Below are 18,720 nucleotides of genomic sequence, written 5' to 3' on the forward strand. Positions count from 1 at the left end.
TGGAGTTGGTCTGTTGTGATGAGTTCATGTGTATCTCTGCCTCCTTTGTTTTAAAATATGGAAGAGAGGCTGGTGGGACTTTCACTACTTCTGTAGCTCTTTTGGCCATGTGGGTTCTCTTCATGTCTGCTCTGCAGAGGTTGGTGTGCCACACAACACTTTGGTGTGTCTTGGGCTTGAAAAGGTTGAGAAACACTGCTTTATAGTGATAGTCTGCATTCTCTCAGTGTTCACTTAGCTTCTCCTGCAACTCTAGGACAGTAAATTTACCACCCACTGCAAATTCTCCTTAATATGGGGCAGGACTAAATCTGGCACTTAATATCATATCCAGAATGGAATAATGCAGATATAATCTAGAATTTTTCTCACAGGTGTTGAAACAGAAGCATGATCCATTGAAGGAGGTGTACAAGTCTGGGATAATTTAATCAATGTTTCAAATGAGATAGCTCCTATAAGAACTCTCCACATGAAGCGTACAATAGGGCCTGATTTTCAAAACATTTACACACTTAAAACTGCGTTTTACACATGCAAATGCACTTTAGCCATGTAAGTAGGCTTTTGAAAATTGCTACAGTATATGCCATTGAAATGTCCATAGGTTTTACCTGAGTAAATTGTACTTACACAGGTAAACAACTTTTGAAAATTGCTGTGATAGCATGTTACGTTTACATGTGTAACTCCCTTGAAAATTCACCTGAAAATGCGCCCTAGTATTCTCCAGCGCCAGGGGAGACGAAACGAAAACTCAGGCGACTAGAGTGCCTTTGGTGGAAAAATCTAGTTCATTAAAGAAATTAACTCACTTGGACCCAGCTGACGGACTGATGCAATGAATTGCATTCAGTTGAATGTACGGTTCTGCCCACACTTAAACGCATATTTTGTGCCTGTAAACATTACTGCCGATGTAGGAAGGAGTTTTATCTACCCAAAATGTGCATTTAAAAATGTGCGCTCAGCTAGGTGCCCTCAAATGGAAATTGCATGCACATGATGGCATTAAACATTCCCTTACAATGCAGAGAGGTGCACGTTTTCTTAACAACAAAAACTTTACTCCTGGTCAGAGGTGAAGTTAAATTTCCAACTCTGGATCCGCCACCGGGGCTTCTGCACCCTGTACTTGCGAGGACAAGCGGCAGAGGCTTGGCAGTGCATTTTATTTTTAAGTTTAACCGTGGCCAGATAGCCGTCTAGGAATAAAAGTTATACTCCTATTCGCTCTCTCCCATTCAGCCCCCTCCCCTCCTGAGTTAGAATGTATGTTCAGACTGTGTTGACTGCACATTTTAACTCAGATTATGTACATTTTAACTACCAATGCATTAGCATAGCATTGTGTTACTGCATTGGGAGTTAAAAAAAAAAATATTGCCTATGCGAAAAAACTGTACAGGCCAGTGCTTCTGCTATTCTCTTCTTGTAGCATACAACTGGATGTCAGTTTGTTTGTGAGTGAACAATGCTGGAGCATGACGTTGAGGGGCACGCTGTTAATTAGGCATGTAACTTAGGCGTGCAGATCTGCTGTTCCACTCCTCTCATTTCTGTTGTATATTTGCCAGTTTTCCCGGCATAAACTGTTGAAATCTCACATTGTGGAAGAATACTGTTGGGTTTACGGTGATGCCCAAAGTCAAATGGCTCTACATCTGTGCTATACCATGATAGATGGCTGATGGGATAAAAGAATGTCTAGAAACAGTTATGTCACACCAAGGCAGAAAGTTGAAGGTTTTATGCAAAATTGCTAAGGGTTTGTCTGACCTAACTTTGGGAGGTAGCCCAACAAATCTCGCCCTTTGAAATATGGCCTCCTGCCCCATCCCCCATCACACACTTTTTGATGGCTCTTTTGCAGGGCGCAGTCATTGACCCTAATGTGTGGGCGGTCCAGGCTGTGGCATGGGGCTGGGCCCATGGTTGCTGCAGTGTTGAGCATATAAGTCAGCAGATCGGTATACCACTGTACGAGAGCAAGATGATGCATTTCCAGAGCAGGGATTTTGTGGCAACAAGGCCTTCCGCCACCATCACGTCTTCATGTGGCAAGGAGTGCCACTGATGGAGTTCTTCACTGCCTAGATGCAGCAGACGTCTTTCTGCTTTGGCATCCTAGGTGCGCACACGTGCACCTCCTTACAATTTAAAGGGACTGCGCATGGAAAAGCCCTCCCTGATGATATCTTGCCTGCAGCCCTATAAAAGGGCTTCTCTGCCAGTCCCTTGTTGCCTTCGCAAGGAGTTGCTTGTTCCTGGAGTTCTTCCTGTTCCAGTCTTTGCTTCTTCAAGGCCTTCATGTTCTTTATTCTTCATGGGAGATCTTCTGTGATCTTTGTTCCATGTTCCTGGTCTTTTGATGGTCCCTGTGTCTTCTTCTTGTTCCTGATGTTCCAGTCCTCATTGCCAAGTCCTACCTTCCAGGTCTTCTGTCTTGTCCAATTCTCCAGGCGTGCCAGTGTTGTGGTCCGCGACCAGCCCATGGGTTGTGTAGGGCGCCTCGTGGCACAAGGTCTGCTTTCTTTGCTGGTCAAGTCTCTGGAAGTCCCTTTAAATGCCGGGGTACCATCCCTGGTTATGAGGTCCTGAGTCCCAGAATCCTGTTCCTGGTCTTCAGAGTTCCTTGCCCAACTTCCATTCATGTCCAAGTCTCAAGTCCAGAGTCTCTGCTGCCTCCAGCGTGTTCTGCCACCAGCCCACAGGTTGTGTAGGGTGCATAGCAGGACAGAACTTTTCCAGAGTCTTCTTCATGTTTCCAGTGCCAAGTCTTCATCATGTTTCAAGTTCAGAGTCTGCCCCGCATTTGGGCTGGTCTGCGATCAGCAAACGAGATGTGTAGGGCTTGCTGTGGCGCAGGGTTCGTTCCGTACCTGTACCTGATTCTTCGCTTAAGTTACAAGTCTTCAGTGCCTTTGCCTAAGTTCTTGTCTCCAGAGTCATCTGTCCTCAAGCTCCGTCTGTCATGATGCACAAGCCATTCCCATGTGGCAGGTCCAAAAGGGCTTTCGAGCGGCCGGAGGGCTACCCCAGAGACCAGCATTGTGTTGGTGGGTCTCACTCCTGTGTGCAGGTTCAGTGGCATCTTCAAGTGTTCCAAGTCTCCAAGTGCTTCTAAGTTTATGTCCAGCCCGTGCCTAGATGCGCTCGTCTGCCAGCAGCGCGTACCTTGGAGCCTTGCCATGGGGGTTGTGCTGTGACCCAAGGGCTCATGCTCTCCCAGCAATCAGGTCCCAACTTTGATCATAACACTGGTGCTTGTCAGGGTTCGCTATTGAGAACCTCTGCTTGCAATACTTTTTGTGAGGCACAGTATGCTTCTCACCCTGAGTTTGCATCATTCCCCTGCCATGGGCGCCTATGAGGCACATCGAGTTTTCTCTCTGTCTGTCGTATGGATCTCTTTTGTGTAGAACCAGGGCCGACGCAACTTACAGTACAAGCAGTACACTTGCATAGGGCGGTGTCCTTGAGGGGGCAGCGGCCTGAGGGCCATCACAGAGTTGAATGAGCTGCTGGCATCACTGCAAGGAGGAACATCCACAAGGCACCGCAAAAAGAGGAAGGGGGTTGCAGGGCCGCATGGCAGTTCCCAAACCGCCCTGCAACAAAGATGAAGAGCCACAGGGCCGCGGAAAAGAAGAGGAGCAGCTGTAAGGCTGTGTGGCGGGTTGCGAACTGCCATGTGGCAAAGATGAGAGAGTTGCAGGGCTGCACAATAGTTTCCAACCTGCCACGCGGCGTAAAAGAGGAACCAACCCATAGGGCCACATGGCTGTTGGCAACCCACCGCATGGCAAAGATAAGAAAGCTGCAGGGTGCCAGCCATGTGGCAGTTCCCAACATGCTGTGTGGTGAAGATGAGGAGGAGCTGCAGGACCATTTAGTTCCCAGGTAACCAGAAAGAAAAAAAAAAAAAAAGCCACTGCAGCAGAAGTGGAGGGCTGGGGCTGCTCGGAGGGGCTTTGGTGTAAGCATGTGTGTCTGTGTGGGTCTGAGCAGAAGCAGAGTGTGTGTGGGTTTCTGAGCATGTGTGTCTGTGAGAAAGATGTAAGCTTTAGGGATGATGGTTCTAGGCGACCAGAAGGAAAAAAAAAGCTGTGAGGTAAATCCCAACCTGCGCTGCAGCAGAAGTGGAGGGCCGGAGCTGCTGGAAGAAGCCTTGGTGTAAGCGTGTGTGTGTGTCTGAGCATGTCTTTGTGTGTTTATCTGAGCAGAAGCAGAGTGTATGTGTGAGAGGAGGCATGTGTCTGTGTGTGAATGAGGGAGCACTGAGACAGATGCAAGCTCTAGGGATAATGGTTCCAGGCGACCAGAAGGAAATAAAAAGTCGCAAAGAAGTTCCCAACCTGCCCCTTCAGCGGAAGAGGGCTGGGGCTGCTGGGAGAGGCTTTGGTGTAAACATGTATGTGGTCTGGGTGTGAGTGTCTGAGCATGTATCTGTGTGTTTGTGTATGTGTGTCTGAGCAGAAGCAGAGTGTGTGTGAAAGAGGGAATGTGTGTGTGTGTGTGGGAGCACTGAAACAGATGCAAGCTCTAGGGATGATGGAATAAGAGGTCTAAATAGTAGTGTTTTGTTTTTTTTTGAGAAGTAAATTCTTCAGTTTATATTAGAAAAGGTTGAGGTATTGAAGCATAGGGTGTTCTCTTCGTGTGGTGTGTCTGAACATGTGTTTGTAAGCGTGTGTGTGTGTTTGAGCATGTATATGTGAGAGATATCTTGTGTGTGTGTACATGTATGTAAGAGGGAATGTATGTAAATAAGTATATGTAGGAGGGAGACTGTGTGTGAGAGAGAGGGAGCATATGTATGTGAGCATTTGTATGTGTAGATATATATCTATGAGAGCGAGAGGAGAAAGTTTATGCATCCCTATCTCACTAATCCACTACACTGTTTCCAGGTATGGAGAGCGTGATTGGTTTTATCCTTATTAGTTTTAATTTTTGGATTCTGTTTGATTTGTCTGCTATTTTGAAATATCTTATTGGTGTTTGAGAAATTTAAAACAAATTTAGTTTTTAATTATTGGAGCTTCCATTCACCAGCTATTTTGAAATATTTTTATTAGTATGTTTGTACTATTATGATGTATTTATTATATTTCTTGATTTTATTGTTTAATATCTGAGGATTGGTGGTGGTGTCTGTTTTTCCATTGTTGCACTGATTAGAGTCTGACTTGTTGCAGTTTTCCTATTCAGTTTTTGCTTGCATGTTTCTATTTATACTTTATGGTCTCTTTATTCTGTATTTGGTGAGGGGTCTGCCTGTGTTCTGCATGTGTGACCGAGGAGAGGTATTCTGCTAGTGTGTGAGAATCTATAGCAGCTTGGTTTCTTCTTTTTTCTTTATGGGAGGTGTATTGGTGTTTTAGGGCCTAGTATAATATTTGCAGTGTTCTCTTTTCATAGGTAGGGTTGTTATTTTTTAAGTCTGGCAGTTAGTGCTCTTTTGGTGTGGTAGGTATATTATATTTTAATTGTAATTTACTCATGGCTTTTTGAGGGTCAAGCCCACACCTAACACGCATTACAGTAGACCTAATGCCACATGGGTTCCAAGTGTCTTTATTATAGGATTTTCTGGTTGGTACCAAAGAAATGCATGCAAATGCTTGTGATAATATTTTTACCTCAGAAGACTGTACTTTGAATATTCCTTTTTCATGTAAAACCTGAATAATGAATACATAATGTTTAGCTGTGTACATGGAGAGAGCAGGAGGCAAAGTGCAAGAGTATAAGATTTGCCTAGGGCTCCTAATACTCTTGCATCAGAAATGGGTTCCAGGGGGGAGGGGTGACAGTTTTAAAGTTTAGGTCGCTGGAAGGAGCTGGGCTTTTTTTTGGCAGGCCCAAGACAGAGACTGAATTAATTTGGGGGGGAGGGGGAGCACAATAATTGTTTGCATAGAGCAGCAAAACAGCTAGCACTGGCCCTGTGTAGATCCCCACATTTTTCCCTCCTAACCCTCTTTTTGGGTCGGCTGCCTCACGTACAAAAGGGAGAAAGGTGGTGCCTTCAACGCTATAGGGTTTCCCTGCTTTGTCCAGTTTTGGGCAGCCTGTAGCTAGAGATTCATCCATGTGTGGGGACTGCCAACCTGCTTGTCCTCTGAGAAAGCAGAGTTGCTTACCTGTAACCGGTGTTCTCCGAGGACTGCAGGATGTCAGTCCTCATGTGACAGTTGGTTTTTCCATGCCTGAGAGACAGGGAGGTGGCTACAGCTGCACATGCTCAGTAGCATGCTGAAAGCTCTAGATTCTTTGAGATCAAAGTTCCGTAACTTTTCTAAGGGAGATGATTGTCCAATAAAGACAGCATAATTCCTTTCTGTCTTAGTGGAAGAATTTAAAATGCTTTAACTGTACCTAATATTTCTGTTTTTCACTACCTACAATTTAAGAGTGTGCGCTAAAGAACCTTACAAATGTGGATGCAGCAGAGAGCTTGCACCTTTTGGCTTCTGCTCCTTCCAAAAACAAATATACATATCTAAAATATACAAAATGTTGCTGGCTCCAGATTCAAGTTTGCTTTGGAAACTAAAATCTCCCTGGGAAGCCGACTTGGGGAAGAGAGTTTTCTGAAGATGAATGGGCTAACCGAACTGACATGCTGAAAAAGTGTAATCCACTGAGTGTCAGCATTCAGGAAAATGGATAATAAATTTTTTTCTTTCTGGTATTTTATGCCAGAGCACTTATTTAAGTTTGGATGAAAACTCATCTCATCTTGCTGTCAGAATTGTGGAAATGGAGGGTCCTTTTTTCGTGTTTGGGAGGTTTGGCCTGTGATTCAGATTTCTGGGGCAGATATTTATCTCCTGGATATATAGAATTGCATAGATCATACTTCCTCTACAGCCTGCTGTCTTGTTGTTAGACTATAACTTGAATAAGTGCAGACCCAAGGTTAACAGAGGTATTCAGGTCGTGGATTCTATCTAAACCTTAAATTTAGTAGTGGCATTGTATCTAAACCTTAAATTTCCTTTTGGTTCCAAAATGCTTGGAATGTATATAAGAGGGGACTTACCTGGGAACTTTTCAGTTGTGGTCAGCTTGTTGTTGATTAGTGGTGGGTGGGGGAGAGGAGGGGGAATGCATATCAGTTTTCTCTCTTCTACACCCTCCACCTGACCAACTTCCAGTCCACACTCTCTCCCCCCACCCAAACCACTTTTTCCCCTTCCAGGAATGACCTCAACATTCTTCTCCTTTCTCCCTTTCTGACCCCCAGTACTCTTCCTCCCACTCCCCCAAAAGCCTCTGCTCCCCCTGGCTTGTGCACTCTCACTCTACCCTCAGATGAGTCCCTTGAATCACAGCTGCAGACTGAGCTGTGTTTGTTGTATCCCCTCTGCAGTGTGTGCCTCGGGCTCACCTTTCTCCTTCTGTTCACTGCAGGCATTGTGAAGGTGAGTGGCTAGAGCGGTAAACAGAAAGGCACAGAGTTTTCTATTGTTTCTCCCAGAGACTGAGCAATTGATACAAATTCCCTGAGTCTCTGGGTGAAATATGGAAAGTTCTCAGGTATGACAGTGGAGAAGATGATGTTTGTAGTAAATGAGAATTATCCTGATAATGCTTCCATCTGGAAGCCTTTTGTTGATGCTTTGCTTGATTCTCAAAGAGAAAGGTAGTCTCAAGTTTGTGCCATTGCTTGGGCTTCATTTTTTTAAATTGAAAGCCATGGTGAAATTGAGGCCATTGATATCTTCTCAAGACTATCACACTGTTGTCTAGGCTTTTGATATGCTCAGGTTAGACTACTGCAATGCTGTCTACTGTGTCACCTCTGGTATGCTCCTGCGAGTGCTCCAGATTATTCAAAATGCAGAAGCTACATTAATATTGCAGATCCCTTATAAATGTTGTGTAACGCTGGTACTCTACAATCTACATTGGCTCCCTGTTATTTGGCATACAGAATTTAAGCTGTTGATGTTGGTTTTTAGGGCACTTCACAACTTAGGCCCTATATATGTGAGAGACTTTAGAATCTATTCCCCCTCTAGAAATCTTCAATCTGAGAATATCATAAAATGTGTAGTTCCTTCAGTCTGAGCATTACCAGGTCTTGGGCATCTTGTGTTGTGGGTCCTATACTTTGGAATGCCCTTCCTGAAGGAGATTAGTTAACATTCAGGAAGAAGGCCAAGGCCTTTGGAACATGATCAGAGATTCCTATGGTTCTTGGTGCCCATCTGTCTCATTTGCTGTTTTAGCAGCCTCATTACATTTTGTTTTGTTGTGAAGTACAGGATGTGATTTTAAGTATGATTTCAATTTGTCTTGTAGGGATGTGCATTTGTTTTCATTTTTTAGTGGTCACTAAATATAAATTATTCAATAAATGGATTTAGTGCACCCTATTTTGATTTAGAGTGCACTAAAGGGAACTGAAAATTAACAAAAATGGAAAAAAAAAAAACCCCAACAAAATGAAGAGAGAAAACCCTAAACAAACCGAAACCAAAATGAATTTTTTCTGGCTGCACACCTCTAATGCCTTGTTTATATTACTTTATGGATAATGAGTTGTTTCTCACAGTGAACAATTATATTGGAACTGTGGGTTAAACATGTTTTTATAATAAGTTAATATTGATTTGATATAACCTTATTTTGAGGCTTTTTGCCTTCCTTCACTTTGGGTTCTTGTTCTTAATGTTCTTTCTTTATTTGAGCCTGTAGGTCATCTGATTTTAGGTAATGGAACCTCTGAAGCCTTAATATATTTGTTTTGTGTATTTGTTTGTCTTTTATGTGATGCACGTTTGCATCTGTTTGTTGTTTTGCAGGGTTGTATGATGCTTTTATTTTCAATAAAACATGGAAATTAAAAATACTCATACTAGTAGACTTGGCCAAATCATTGGCATTCAAAAGGAAGATGTTCCTTGTCATCTGGGGCCAACTGAAGAAATTAATGCAACATATAGGAGACTCTCTAATTTTGCCAGAATGAAGGTCACATTAAACAGGCTAAACTCTTATCTTCTTATACTACAGCACATTCTCTTTCTTCTTCTCAGATAGGTCTACTTTCTTTACCTTCGCCTTCTTTGATTCGTCTAGAGTCTACTAGAGATTCTTTCAGTTACCAAGCGTATCTGCTTTGGAATGCATTGCCATTGCTGAGGCTAACTTTACTAAGTTCAGGAAGGCAGTTAAAGCTTTACTTTTTTTTTTCTTTTTTGTAATTAACATTTTTATTAGACGTCAACAAGCACAATAAACTTAATATATAAGCAACTTCCCAGTTTTTCCGTCATATGTGCGCCAATGACATAAAATACAGAAATGCAGAAATGGTATAAAAGTTATAAAGATTATAAGCAACTGTTCTCAGTTCTCTCCAAAAGAAATATACAGTATTACAATATTCATCAAGAAAAATACAAAAAAGAAAGGGCTAAGGTATGTTAAAAGGGTAGCACCACTGTTAACCTAAGAGTGACATTATGGTGAAAAAGTATAAGACAAGTTATCTGATCATGAAACATGTACCTCAAGAGTCTGATGGATTTTGTACTTAGAACCAATGAGTCAATGGCTCCCAGGTTGCCTGAAAAGTGGGTAGACTTGTTTCGAATAGCAGTGAGGTGTGCTAAGCGGTAACAAGTATGCAAACGATGAATAACCTTGAAGACTGAAGGTACCTCAGGATGCCTCCATGTAAAGCTAATTCAATTCTAGCTGCTATGAAAATTTGTTGACACCAACGTTGTATACGTTTATCTAAACCAGTTGTAGGGATACTTAATAAAACATAGCACGGGTCTCTAATCACCGATAGCCCTACAGACTGGGTTATCCATTGAAAAAGGTGATCCCAAAAAGAAACAACCATCCCCCATTGCCACCATAAATGGAAAAAAGTACCAGTGTGGACACATTTCCTCCAGCATGAATCTGACACAGAAGCATACATACGGTGCAATTTTTCAGGGGTTACATACCAAAGGTATAAGAGTTTGTAATAGTTCTCCCGTAGAGAGGCAGAGACAGAGCATCTTTTGGCATTAATGTAAACTAGATCCCATTCTTCACCACTTAAAGGACCTCACAAGTCTAGTTCCTAGGCTTTAATATACTTCAGTGGCTCAGGTAACCGACCATTGAGAATATCAAACGTTTTTGATATCAGCCCTCACATATGGTCAGCTTGATCACAGAAATTCTCATACAAGAACTTACTCTGGCTTAATATGCCATTACGAATTATGGAGTCTAAAAAGTGCTTAAGTTGAGCATAAGCCAAAAAATTCCCAGCCATTATATTATATATATCCTGGAGCTCATGAAATTGTAGGAAAGAGCCTTGGAAGAAACAATGGTCAATACGTGAGACACCTGAAGCTGACCAACTTTTAAAAATTGATGATTGAAACCCAGGGAGGAATGTAGCGTTATGAAAAAGGTGGGTGAAAAAAAAGAAGGTACTAGTGCCTATTATTTTGCATTTCCAATGGGAACAAATTCTCATGGTACTATGCAATGCAAAGGGAAAACAGTTAAGTGGGTACCAGGAAGATTTTGGCTGCCAAGGAAGAACAGATGAAGGCATAGCCCCCCACCAGCGCTTGTTCAAGGAGAACCCACTGCAGGATAAATTTCTTCCTATGTAAATCAATCAAAGGACAGAGTTGGGAAGCAACAAAGTACCACACTAGGTTGGGAACCCCTAGCCCTCCCCGTGATTTAGGTTGGAAAAGAGTTAGCTTTGCCACCCATGGAGAGAGTTGACGCCAAATAAAATCAAAAATCTTCTTTTGCCATGATTGCAAAATTGCAGCGGTAAGGAAAATAGGGAGGTAGCAAATAAAGAAAACAAAGTAATATATTCATTTTGATGATGGCTATGCAGCCTAGTCATGAAAAGTTATCCCTTTGCTACTTCCTCAGGTCTGATTCCATAGTTTGCAATAAAGGAATGTAATTTAAAGAAAATAAATCTTTCACATGAGGATTAATGTGGACTCCCAAATACTTAAGAGAGCGAGTGGCCCAGCGAAAGGGAAAATGCTGTTTGATAGCACCAACCTCATCGTTGCTCAGATTGATATTAAGTAATTCAGATTTATCGAGATTAACTTTGAAGCCAGATACCCTACTGAAGGTCCCTAGCTTCTCCACAATACCCATTATAGAAGAACTAGGATCAGTCACTGTGAACATGTCATCAGCAAATAATAACTTAAAGTGTAGTGACCCCAGTAGAACTCCTCTGATCCATTGGGAAGAGCAAACCCTAGAGGTAAAAGGCTCCAAAAATAGCACAAATAGCAATGGAGATAACGGGTAGCCTTGTCTTGTCCCTCTTCCTGTAGCAAAGCTATCCCCAAAGCTGCCGTTCACCTTAATTGGCTTTTGGCTAATCATAAAGCTTCCCTATCCACTGCAAAAAGAATGGTCTAAAGTGCATTCTTTCCAACGTTTTGAAAAGAAAAGGCCAGTGCATAAAGTCAAATGCTTTTTCAGCATCAATTGAAAGCAAAACAGAAGGGATCCGTTCCCTGCGAACCCACCAAAGTATGTCAATGACCTTATGAACATTGTCATAGATGAGATGGTGAGGGGGGAGGTTGAGGATCCACTTGATTCTGCAACATTGTACCAGAAGTGAGGTGGGGTGGACTGAATGTCTTTGTGCGCTGTCATATTCTACTCTACTTTCTCAAGAGCAGAGGGGATAAGTACGAAGGAAAAACTGGATAAAGGAAGTAGGACCAAATGACGCTGCAGGGCATGGGATAGTCAGGTTGGTGGCAATAGGTTACAATGTTCCAGAAACCAACCAGATTGGTACTAGCAGGTTGGCAGTGTCCAACAGGGCCAGGGAAACCTAGGAGATGGAGTGTTCAGGCAGCAGCCTTGTTTAGTTTTGATAGCTGTTTGGATGAAAGGCATGGGGGGGGAGTGGGTTGGGTGTTGGATTAAGTATGGGATCCTGTAGGTTCATCAGTGTAGGCTGGTAGAGAACACAGGGGGAAGAAAGCAGAAAGTGACTGGATAAGGAGTGAGACCCTACGAGCAGTTGTCATTCTAGAGCTGGAAGATGAGAGATCCTAGCAGTGTAAACAAGAAAAACTAAGGCAGACTGGATGGGCCAAATAGTCTTTTTTTTTTCCCCCTACTATGTTACCACAAAACGAGGTGAGCTTCCCTTATGTCCCCCATCCTTTTGCGCTGTGTGGGCTGCCCTCCCCTTCATTTATCCTTCTCCTCTCTTCCCATTCCCACAAATTCCCTCCTTCCCTACCCATGTCCCATGCCCCCTTCCTACTTACCCTTGCCTCACTTTCCGATGTATGATGTCTTTCCCCTTACCAAAAAAAAAGAAATTCTTCACCTACAAATTACACAATTAACATTTAAAAAGGAGAAAAAGACCTCAGAGTGCTATAGTCTGAAAACCAATTAAGCACTCACATTTTCCAGCTATTGGTCAGAAAAAGCTCCATGTATTTAAATTTATTTCTTTGAATTCAATAATTTATTTTAACTCAATCTAGATTCATGTAAAAAAAAAAAAAAATCCTATTGAACAGAAAAGCCAAATCATCTTACTTTAAAAACACTTATCTATGGCTTTAAACAGCTGTTTAAAAATAGCTGTACTATTACAAGAGCCTTGAAAAAGGCCTATAAAACACTTACTAGGGCTTATCAGTTGCTTCAGTAGCAGTCAATTGCTTTAGTTGTACTAAAACAAAGGCAAAAAACCAAAACAAAACACACTTATCTTTTGCTGAAATCAATAGCTTTTGTAGCAGTGAATGAAAAGCCAGTGTGATCTTGGCCACCTCTGCCTGTAGCTGCTTGGGGCACTAATGGACATTAACTGTTTCCAAGCTATCAGGCCGATACAGTGCAGTGTGCTCTGGTGGAGCGCACTGTTAACCGGCATTTGGGCGCGTGTTTTCGACGTGCTAGCTTTACCCCTTATTCAGTAAGGGGAAATAGAGCGTCGAAAACACGCGTCCAACCCTCCCGAGACTAATAGCGCCCGCAACATGCAAATTCATGTTGTTGGCCCTATTAGTTATTCCCGCACGATACAGAAAATAAAATGTGCAGCCAAGCCGCACATTTTACTTTCAGAAATTAGCGCCTACCCAAAGATAGGCACTAATTTCTGCCGGCACCGGGAAAGTGCACAGAAAAGCAGTAAAAACTGCTTTTCTGTGCACCCTCTGACTTAATATCATGGCGATATTAAGTTGGAGGTCCCAAAAGTTAAAAATAGTAAAAAAATAAAAAAATAAAAAATTTAAAATCGGCCCGCAGCTCGCTGGTTAAAAACCGGATGCTCAATTTTGCCGGCGTCCGGTTTCCGAACCCGTGGCTGTCAGCAGGTTTGAGAACAGATGCCGGCAAAATTGAGCGTCTGCTGTCAAACCCCTTGACAGCCGCTGCTCCTGTCCATAAAGAGGCGCTAGGGCGCGCTAGTGTCCCTAGCGCCTCTTTTTACCACGGGCCCTAATTTGCATAGGCCACCCTCCTGAATCGCACACCCAGGAGAGTGGCCTGCATGTAAATTATCACTTTCCTCTTCACTGGGTCATCTCTCACTCATTGTTTCAGCATTCACTGCTACTGAAGCATCTGACAAGCCCTAGATAAGTGCTTTATAGGACTTTTTCAAGGCTCTACTTATAATGATGCTGCTGTTTGTAAGCTGCCACTTCAAGCCATAGACAGATGTTTAAATAAGCAATTCTTTGGCTTGTGTTAGATGGAAATTTTTTTTTTGAACATGCGTCTACATTAGGTTTCACCACATCATAAAATTTTTCTGAGCTAAAATAAATTGAGTTCAAACAAATTTAAATATATGGAAGTTTTTCTGACCCAGTGATTGGAAAATGTGAGTGCCTAGTTGGTTTTCAGACTGCAGCAGGTCTACACTTCTGAGGTATTTCTCCTTTTTAAAGATTAATTGTGAATTTTCTAGGTGAGGTATTTATTTTTCATCTGTGTATATTATTTCTTCATCTGCCTTTTTTGTGAGTGATTCTGTATTTCCCATTTCCACAGAGCTCACCCATCCTTCCCATGTACCTTCTACAGAGCCATTAATTAAAATCTTGTGGTGTTTTTTCTCTGTGCCATTCATAGGGTTTTTCTGCCTGCCAGGCCTCTCTAAGCAGAGACATAATGTAGGTGTAGGTTTTATAGATGAAATAGCATCTGTATTTTTCCGTATTCTGTCACAATGCAAAGCATGATCTGTGCCTTGGATAAATGAGATTAATTGTAATTTGTGGAGCAGTGGGTATAACAATCAGCTAAACTGGTTCCTTTCCTGTTTACACTATTCTTATATTTTGACTATATTATCTGTTTCAGATGATGATTCAGATTCATTCCCCAAACGCCACTCTTATTCGGAAGACTGTAAGTTTCAAAATAATTTCACTGCATTGTATGTATGCATTTTTCTGCTGTTCTGGTTAAATGCATATAGGTGGAAGCAATTTAATTGAAAGTAAAAGTTCGATTTAGGATTTGCATTTCTTTCAAACAAACCTTAAATAGAATATCCTCCCCACTCACTCCATGCCTCCCCGAGGTTCTTATTTTGCAGGGTGGATAAAGGGGATGGTTAGCATTAAAAATTCATAATTGTCCATCTTTGAGACGACCCCAAAATGAGTCAAAGTGAGCAAACAGTGGCCTTGGGGAAGAAGATCTGGTGAGAATGTTATAGTTTAGTGTATTCTGGGTATACGGTTTAAGCAGACTGACGAGATATCTGGAAGAGAGAGAGAGAGCAGGAAGCTGCACTAGGAAAGGATTCCACTTTTTCTGACATGAAGCTTCTAAGGGTGCCCCAGCCACCACCACAAAAAAAAACCAAACAAACAAAAAAGCAACTTGTTTAGCTGAGTTAACTGATCACTGGCAGCACATTCAGACTTAGCATAAAGGAGCCTGTGCACTAAGTCTGACTGAAGACCTGTAAAAACAAAAAAACCCAAAAAAACCCCCTCTGTTCCCACCCATATAAAAAGCGCTCCAGGAATCTGACTGCTCCCTGGAGTAGAGCGCACGTGAAGTCTTTCAGGGCTGTGTTGATTTCTGGGACTCTGAGCTCCCATCTCCGTCCCTATCTCGCTGCCCTTCTGGGATCCCTGCTGAGATCTGCCAGATTATTTCCAGTGACCCGGATTGGTCACTGTCAGGGAAAGGTCTACAAGCTTCTGACCAGGCCACAGAACAGGAGGTGTTCACAGTTTTATAGCTGCAAATCTTACAGCTTCAAAGCACCATCCCCTATTTAGTACTTTATAGGTGTAACTAGTGTCATAGGGAGGAAGGGGAGAGTCTGGCCTTTTCTCATATTTGATAGGAAAATCAAAGGGAAATGTGGGTCATTTGGGGAGAGATGTCAAAAGAAGGCCTGAACATATCTGTTATTTGTTGTTGAACATTTCAGCCCTGCCCCTTTTGAAGTTTGTGGAAAATAAAAAAAATATATATATGTATGTATGTACTGCCAGGTTCTCATGTGTCCAGTGAACAAGCCAGTCTGAATATATTCTCAGTCTTGTTACAGAAATCGTGATCAGGGACACAGTAATGCACTAGGAACATTTTCCCTTTTTGTGTCTTCCTTTTACAACCTGTCATTCAGGTTCCTTGCACTGGGAAACCTGCCATACTTTTCATCTTGAAACACTAAAGAAAATCTTGAAGCCTGATGCCTGCTAATTCAGTTCTGCTAGTCCACTTGCACTATGCAGACAGCTGTGATCTGTGTAGGAGTATAATTGCGTATTGTAACTGGTTTCCCGGGGGCACTGCCTGAATGGTCTTGGGGTTCTGTAACCAGGTAAAGCAGATGTTGTAGTGGACATAGGTTGACTGTAAAGGTGGCAAATCCTCTTTGTGACAGTAAATGAAATTTCCCTCTCTTAACTCTCAATAATTGCAGGCCATTCAGGTGATGTGGTTCTAAACCCGTTTGATTTCATGTACAAAGCAGGAGACAAACATGTTGTTTTATTCCTCAGGAAACAATGAGTTAAAACTGTACTCGGTTTTTCTTGACATATTCCTTTTACTTCTACACTAGAACTTAGGATTGTCCACTGTAAAGTAGGATCTGGAAAATTCCAGGTCACGTAATTGTTCTTACTTGGTTAACAACACAAGAGCCAGAATTAGGGATTTTTTTGGTGGATGGCTGAGTCCTGTAAGAAGTTTATTCTTTGACTCCTCCTAGATTTTAATTTACTCTGGGATCCTTAGACCTAGGTGAAATTTTTCTCCAGTGGCTAGTTAGGACAATCCCTACTGTACTTCCACTTCTGGCTATAGATATGGGAAGAAAAGACTGCCCAGCAAGGGGATGTCACAAGTGCTTGGGGTTCACAATCCTTCCCAGAAGCTTCATATAGCCACACCAGAGAGCTAGTTAGCTTTTTTTTCTGGATCACAGTGCTGGCTGTTGATTCCTTAGGTTTGTCTTATTGCTGATGATACCAAAATCTGCAACCGAGTAGACAGCCAGGAAGGTGTGGAAAAAAATGAGAAGGGATCTAGCAAAGATAGAGGAATGGTCTAGAGACTGGCAGCTAAGATTTAATGCTAAAAAATGCAGAGTAATGCATTTAGGATGCAAAAACCCAGTACAGTATTGGAGGTGAAATTCTTCTAAGCATGAAAAAAGAGCAGGATGTAGGGATGATTGTATCTGAATTGCTCAGGCTGGATAAACATGCGTGGGAGTAGCTTGCTATGATGGCGGTTACTACCCCTAACCAATTAGCTGTTCACTAAGTTATATGTAAAGCCTGTTGCTGAATTGGTGTTCGCTGTAAACCGATTAGATGTTCCAAATGATTATCGGTATATAAAAACACTAAATAAATAAATAAATAGATAGATAGATAGATACTTCACTTAGATGCAGCTCCAGCACTGCTACCCCTAACCAATTAGCTAGATACTTCACTTAGATGCAGCTCCAGCACTGCTAACTACATTAATGGCGGGGGTGGAAGGAAAATAGAACCAAAAAGTTACTTACAAAGGGACAAGAGTAACAGATAAGTATGAAAAAAAAAAGTGTGAAAGCTTGCTGGGCAGACTGAATGGACCATTTGGTCTTCTTCTGCCATTATTTCATGTTTCTATGTTAAAGTAGCCAAACGGGTGGATGATAAAAGCCAGTAAGATGCTTGGCTGCATAGAGAGAGGAATGGTCAGCAGAAAAAGAGATAATATTGCCCCTATATGGGTCCCTTACTGGTGAGACTTCACTTGAAATACTGTCTCTACAGTTCTGGAGACTGCACCTTCAAAAGAATATAAACAGGATGAAGTCAATCCAGAGGGTGGCTACAAAAATGATCATTCTGAAGCATATGGGGATAGATTTAAAGATCTTAACATGTATACCCTAGAGAAGCGATGAGATACGGAGATATGATAGAAACATTTAAATATCTCAAAAGTTTCTATGCTCAGGAGGGAGAGCCTATTTCAGTGGAAAGGAGGCTTTAGAACGAGGGATCTTAGATGAGAGTAAAAGGGGGAAGATTCAAAAAGTAATTTTAGGAAATACTTAGAAACATATATATAGAAACATAGAAATGACAGCAGAAGAAGACCAAACGGCCCATCCAATCTGCCCAGCAAGCTTTGCACTTTTTTTTTCTCATACTTATCTGTTACTCTTGGCTCTTAGTAACCCTTTGGTTCTGTTTCTCTTCCACCCCCCCCATTAATGCAAAGATCAGTGTTGGAGCTGCATCTAAGTGAAATATCTAGCTTAATTAGTTAGGGGTAGTAACCGCCTCAATAAGCAAGCTACACCCATGCTTATTTGTTTACCCAGACTATGTGATTCAGTCCTTGTTGGTTGTTGTCTGTATATAGATCCACCTTTCTTCATTCCCCCTGCCGTTGAAGCAGAGAGCTATGCTGGATATGCACGAAGTATCAAATTTTCTCCCCTGCCGTTGAAGCAGAGAGCTATGCTGGATATGCATTGAAATGAAGGTGGTAGATGCATGGGACAGCCTCCCATTGGAGGTGGTGGAGACAAAAACGATATCTGAATTCAAGAGAGCATGGGATAAATAGAGGAGGATCTCTGAGGGAGTGATGGGACTTGTAAGGTGAGATAAATGGGACAGATGGGCAGACTGGATGGCCATGTGGTCTTTTTCTGTCATCGTGTTTCTATGTTTCTGTTAGTATACTGACTGTTCTGCTTCTCTCACATTTAGCTCCAATAAGTAATATCAGAGGATTTCTGAGGCCTAGATATTTCCACTACTCACCCTTTGCTGGTCATATACCTTCTTTCTCTCGAATGATTTCTCTCCTTTTCTCTTTTTCGTGTCTAGACTAGGGGTAGGCAACTCCAGTCCTGGAGTGCCACAAATAGGTCTAGTTTTTAGGATATCTGCAATGAATATGCATGAGATATATTTGTATACAATGGCGGCAGTCCTTGCAAATATACCTCATACATTTTCATTGTGGATATTTCAGAAACCAGACCTGTTTGTGGCACTTCAGGACCGGAGTTGCCTATTCCTGCTCTTGACTTTTCGTAGGCACATCCTAGTTAAGTTCTAGATTCAACCACAAGGCAATGGTGATTTCCTGCCAAGTTGCTGATGTGGAGCTTTGATTCCTTTTCCCCATGGCAGCTGGAGTGGAAGGTGGAGACGGCTGCTG

The 18,720-nt window shown here is 42.2% G+C and overlaps 1 protein-coding gene across 13 annotated transcripts in view; it reads left to right on the forward strand.

Annotated features, from left to right (window-relative positions):
* Positions 1-18,720, forward strand: part of SORBS1 (sorbin and SH3 domain containing 1) — a 376,150-nt gene that overhangs the window by 233,168 nt on the left and 124,262 nt on the right. For all 13 annotated transcript variants that reach the window (XR_003857785.1, XR_003857786.1, XR_003857788.1 and 10 more), the window contains one exon: positions 14,374-14,421. Coding sequence is in view for 3 of the 13 variants with exons in the window: in XM_029609160.1 (XP_029465020.1) it covers positions 14,374-14,421 (48 nt within the window). In the remaining 10 variants the exon portion in view is untranslated. The remainder of the gene's footprint in view (positions 1-14,373; positions 14,422-18,720) is intronic.

Source organism: Rhinatrema bivittatum, chromosome 7 (assembly GCF_901001135.1).
Source record: "Rhinatrema bivittatum chromosome 7, aRhiBiv1.1, whole genome shotgun sequence".
Lineage (NCBI taxonomy): Eukaryota > Metazoa > Chordata > Amphibia > Gymnophiona > Rhinatrematidae > Rhinatrema > Rhinatrema bivittatum.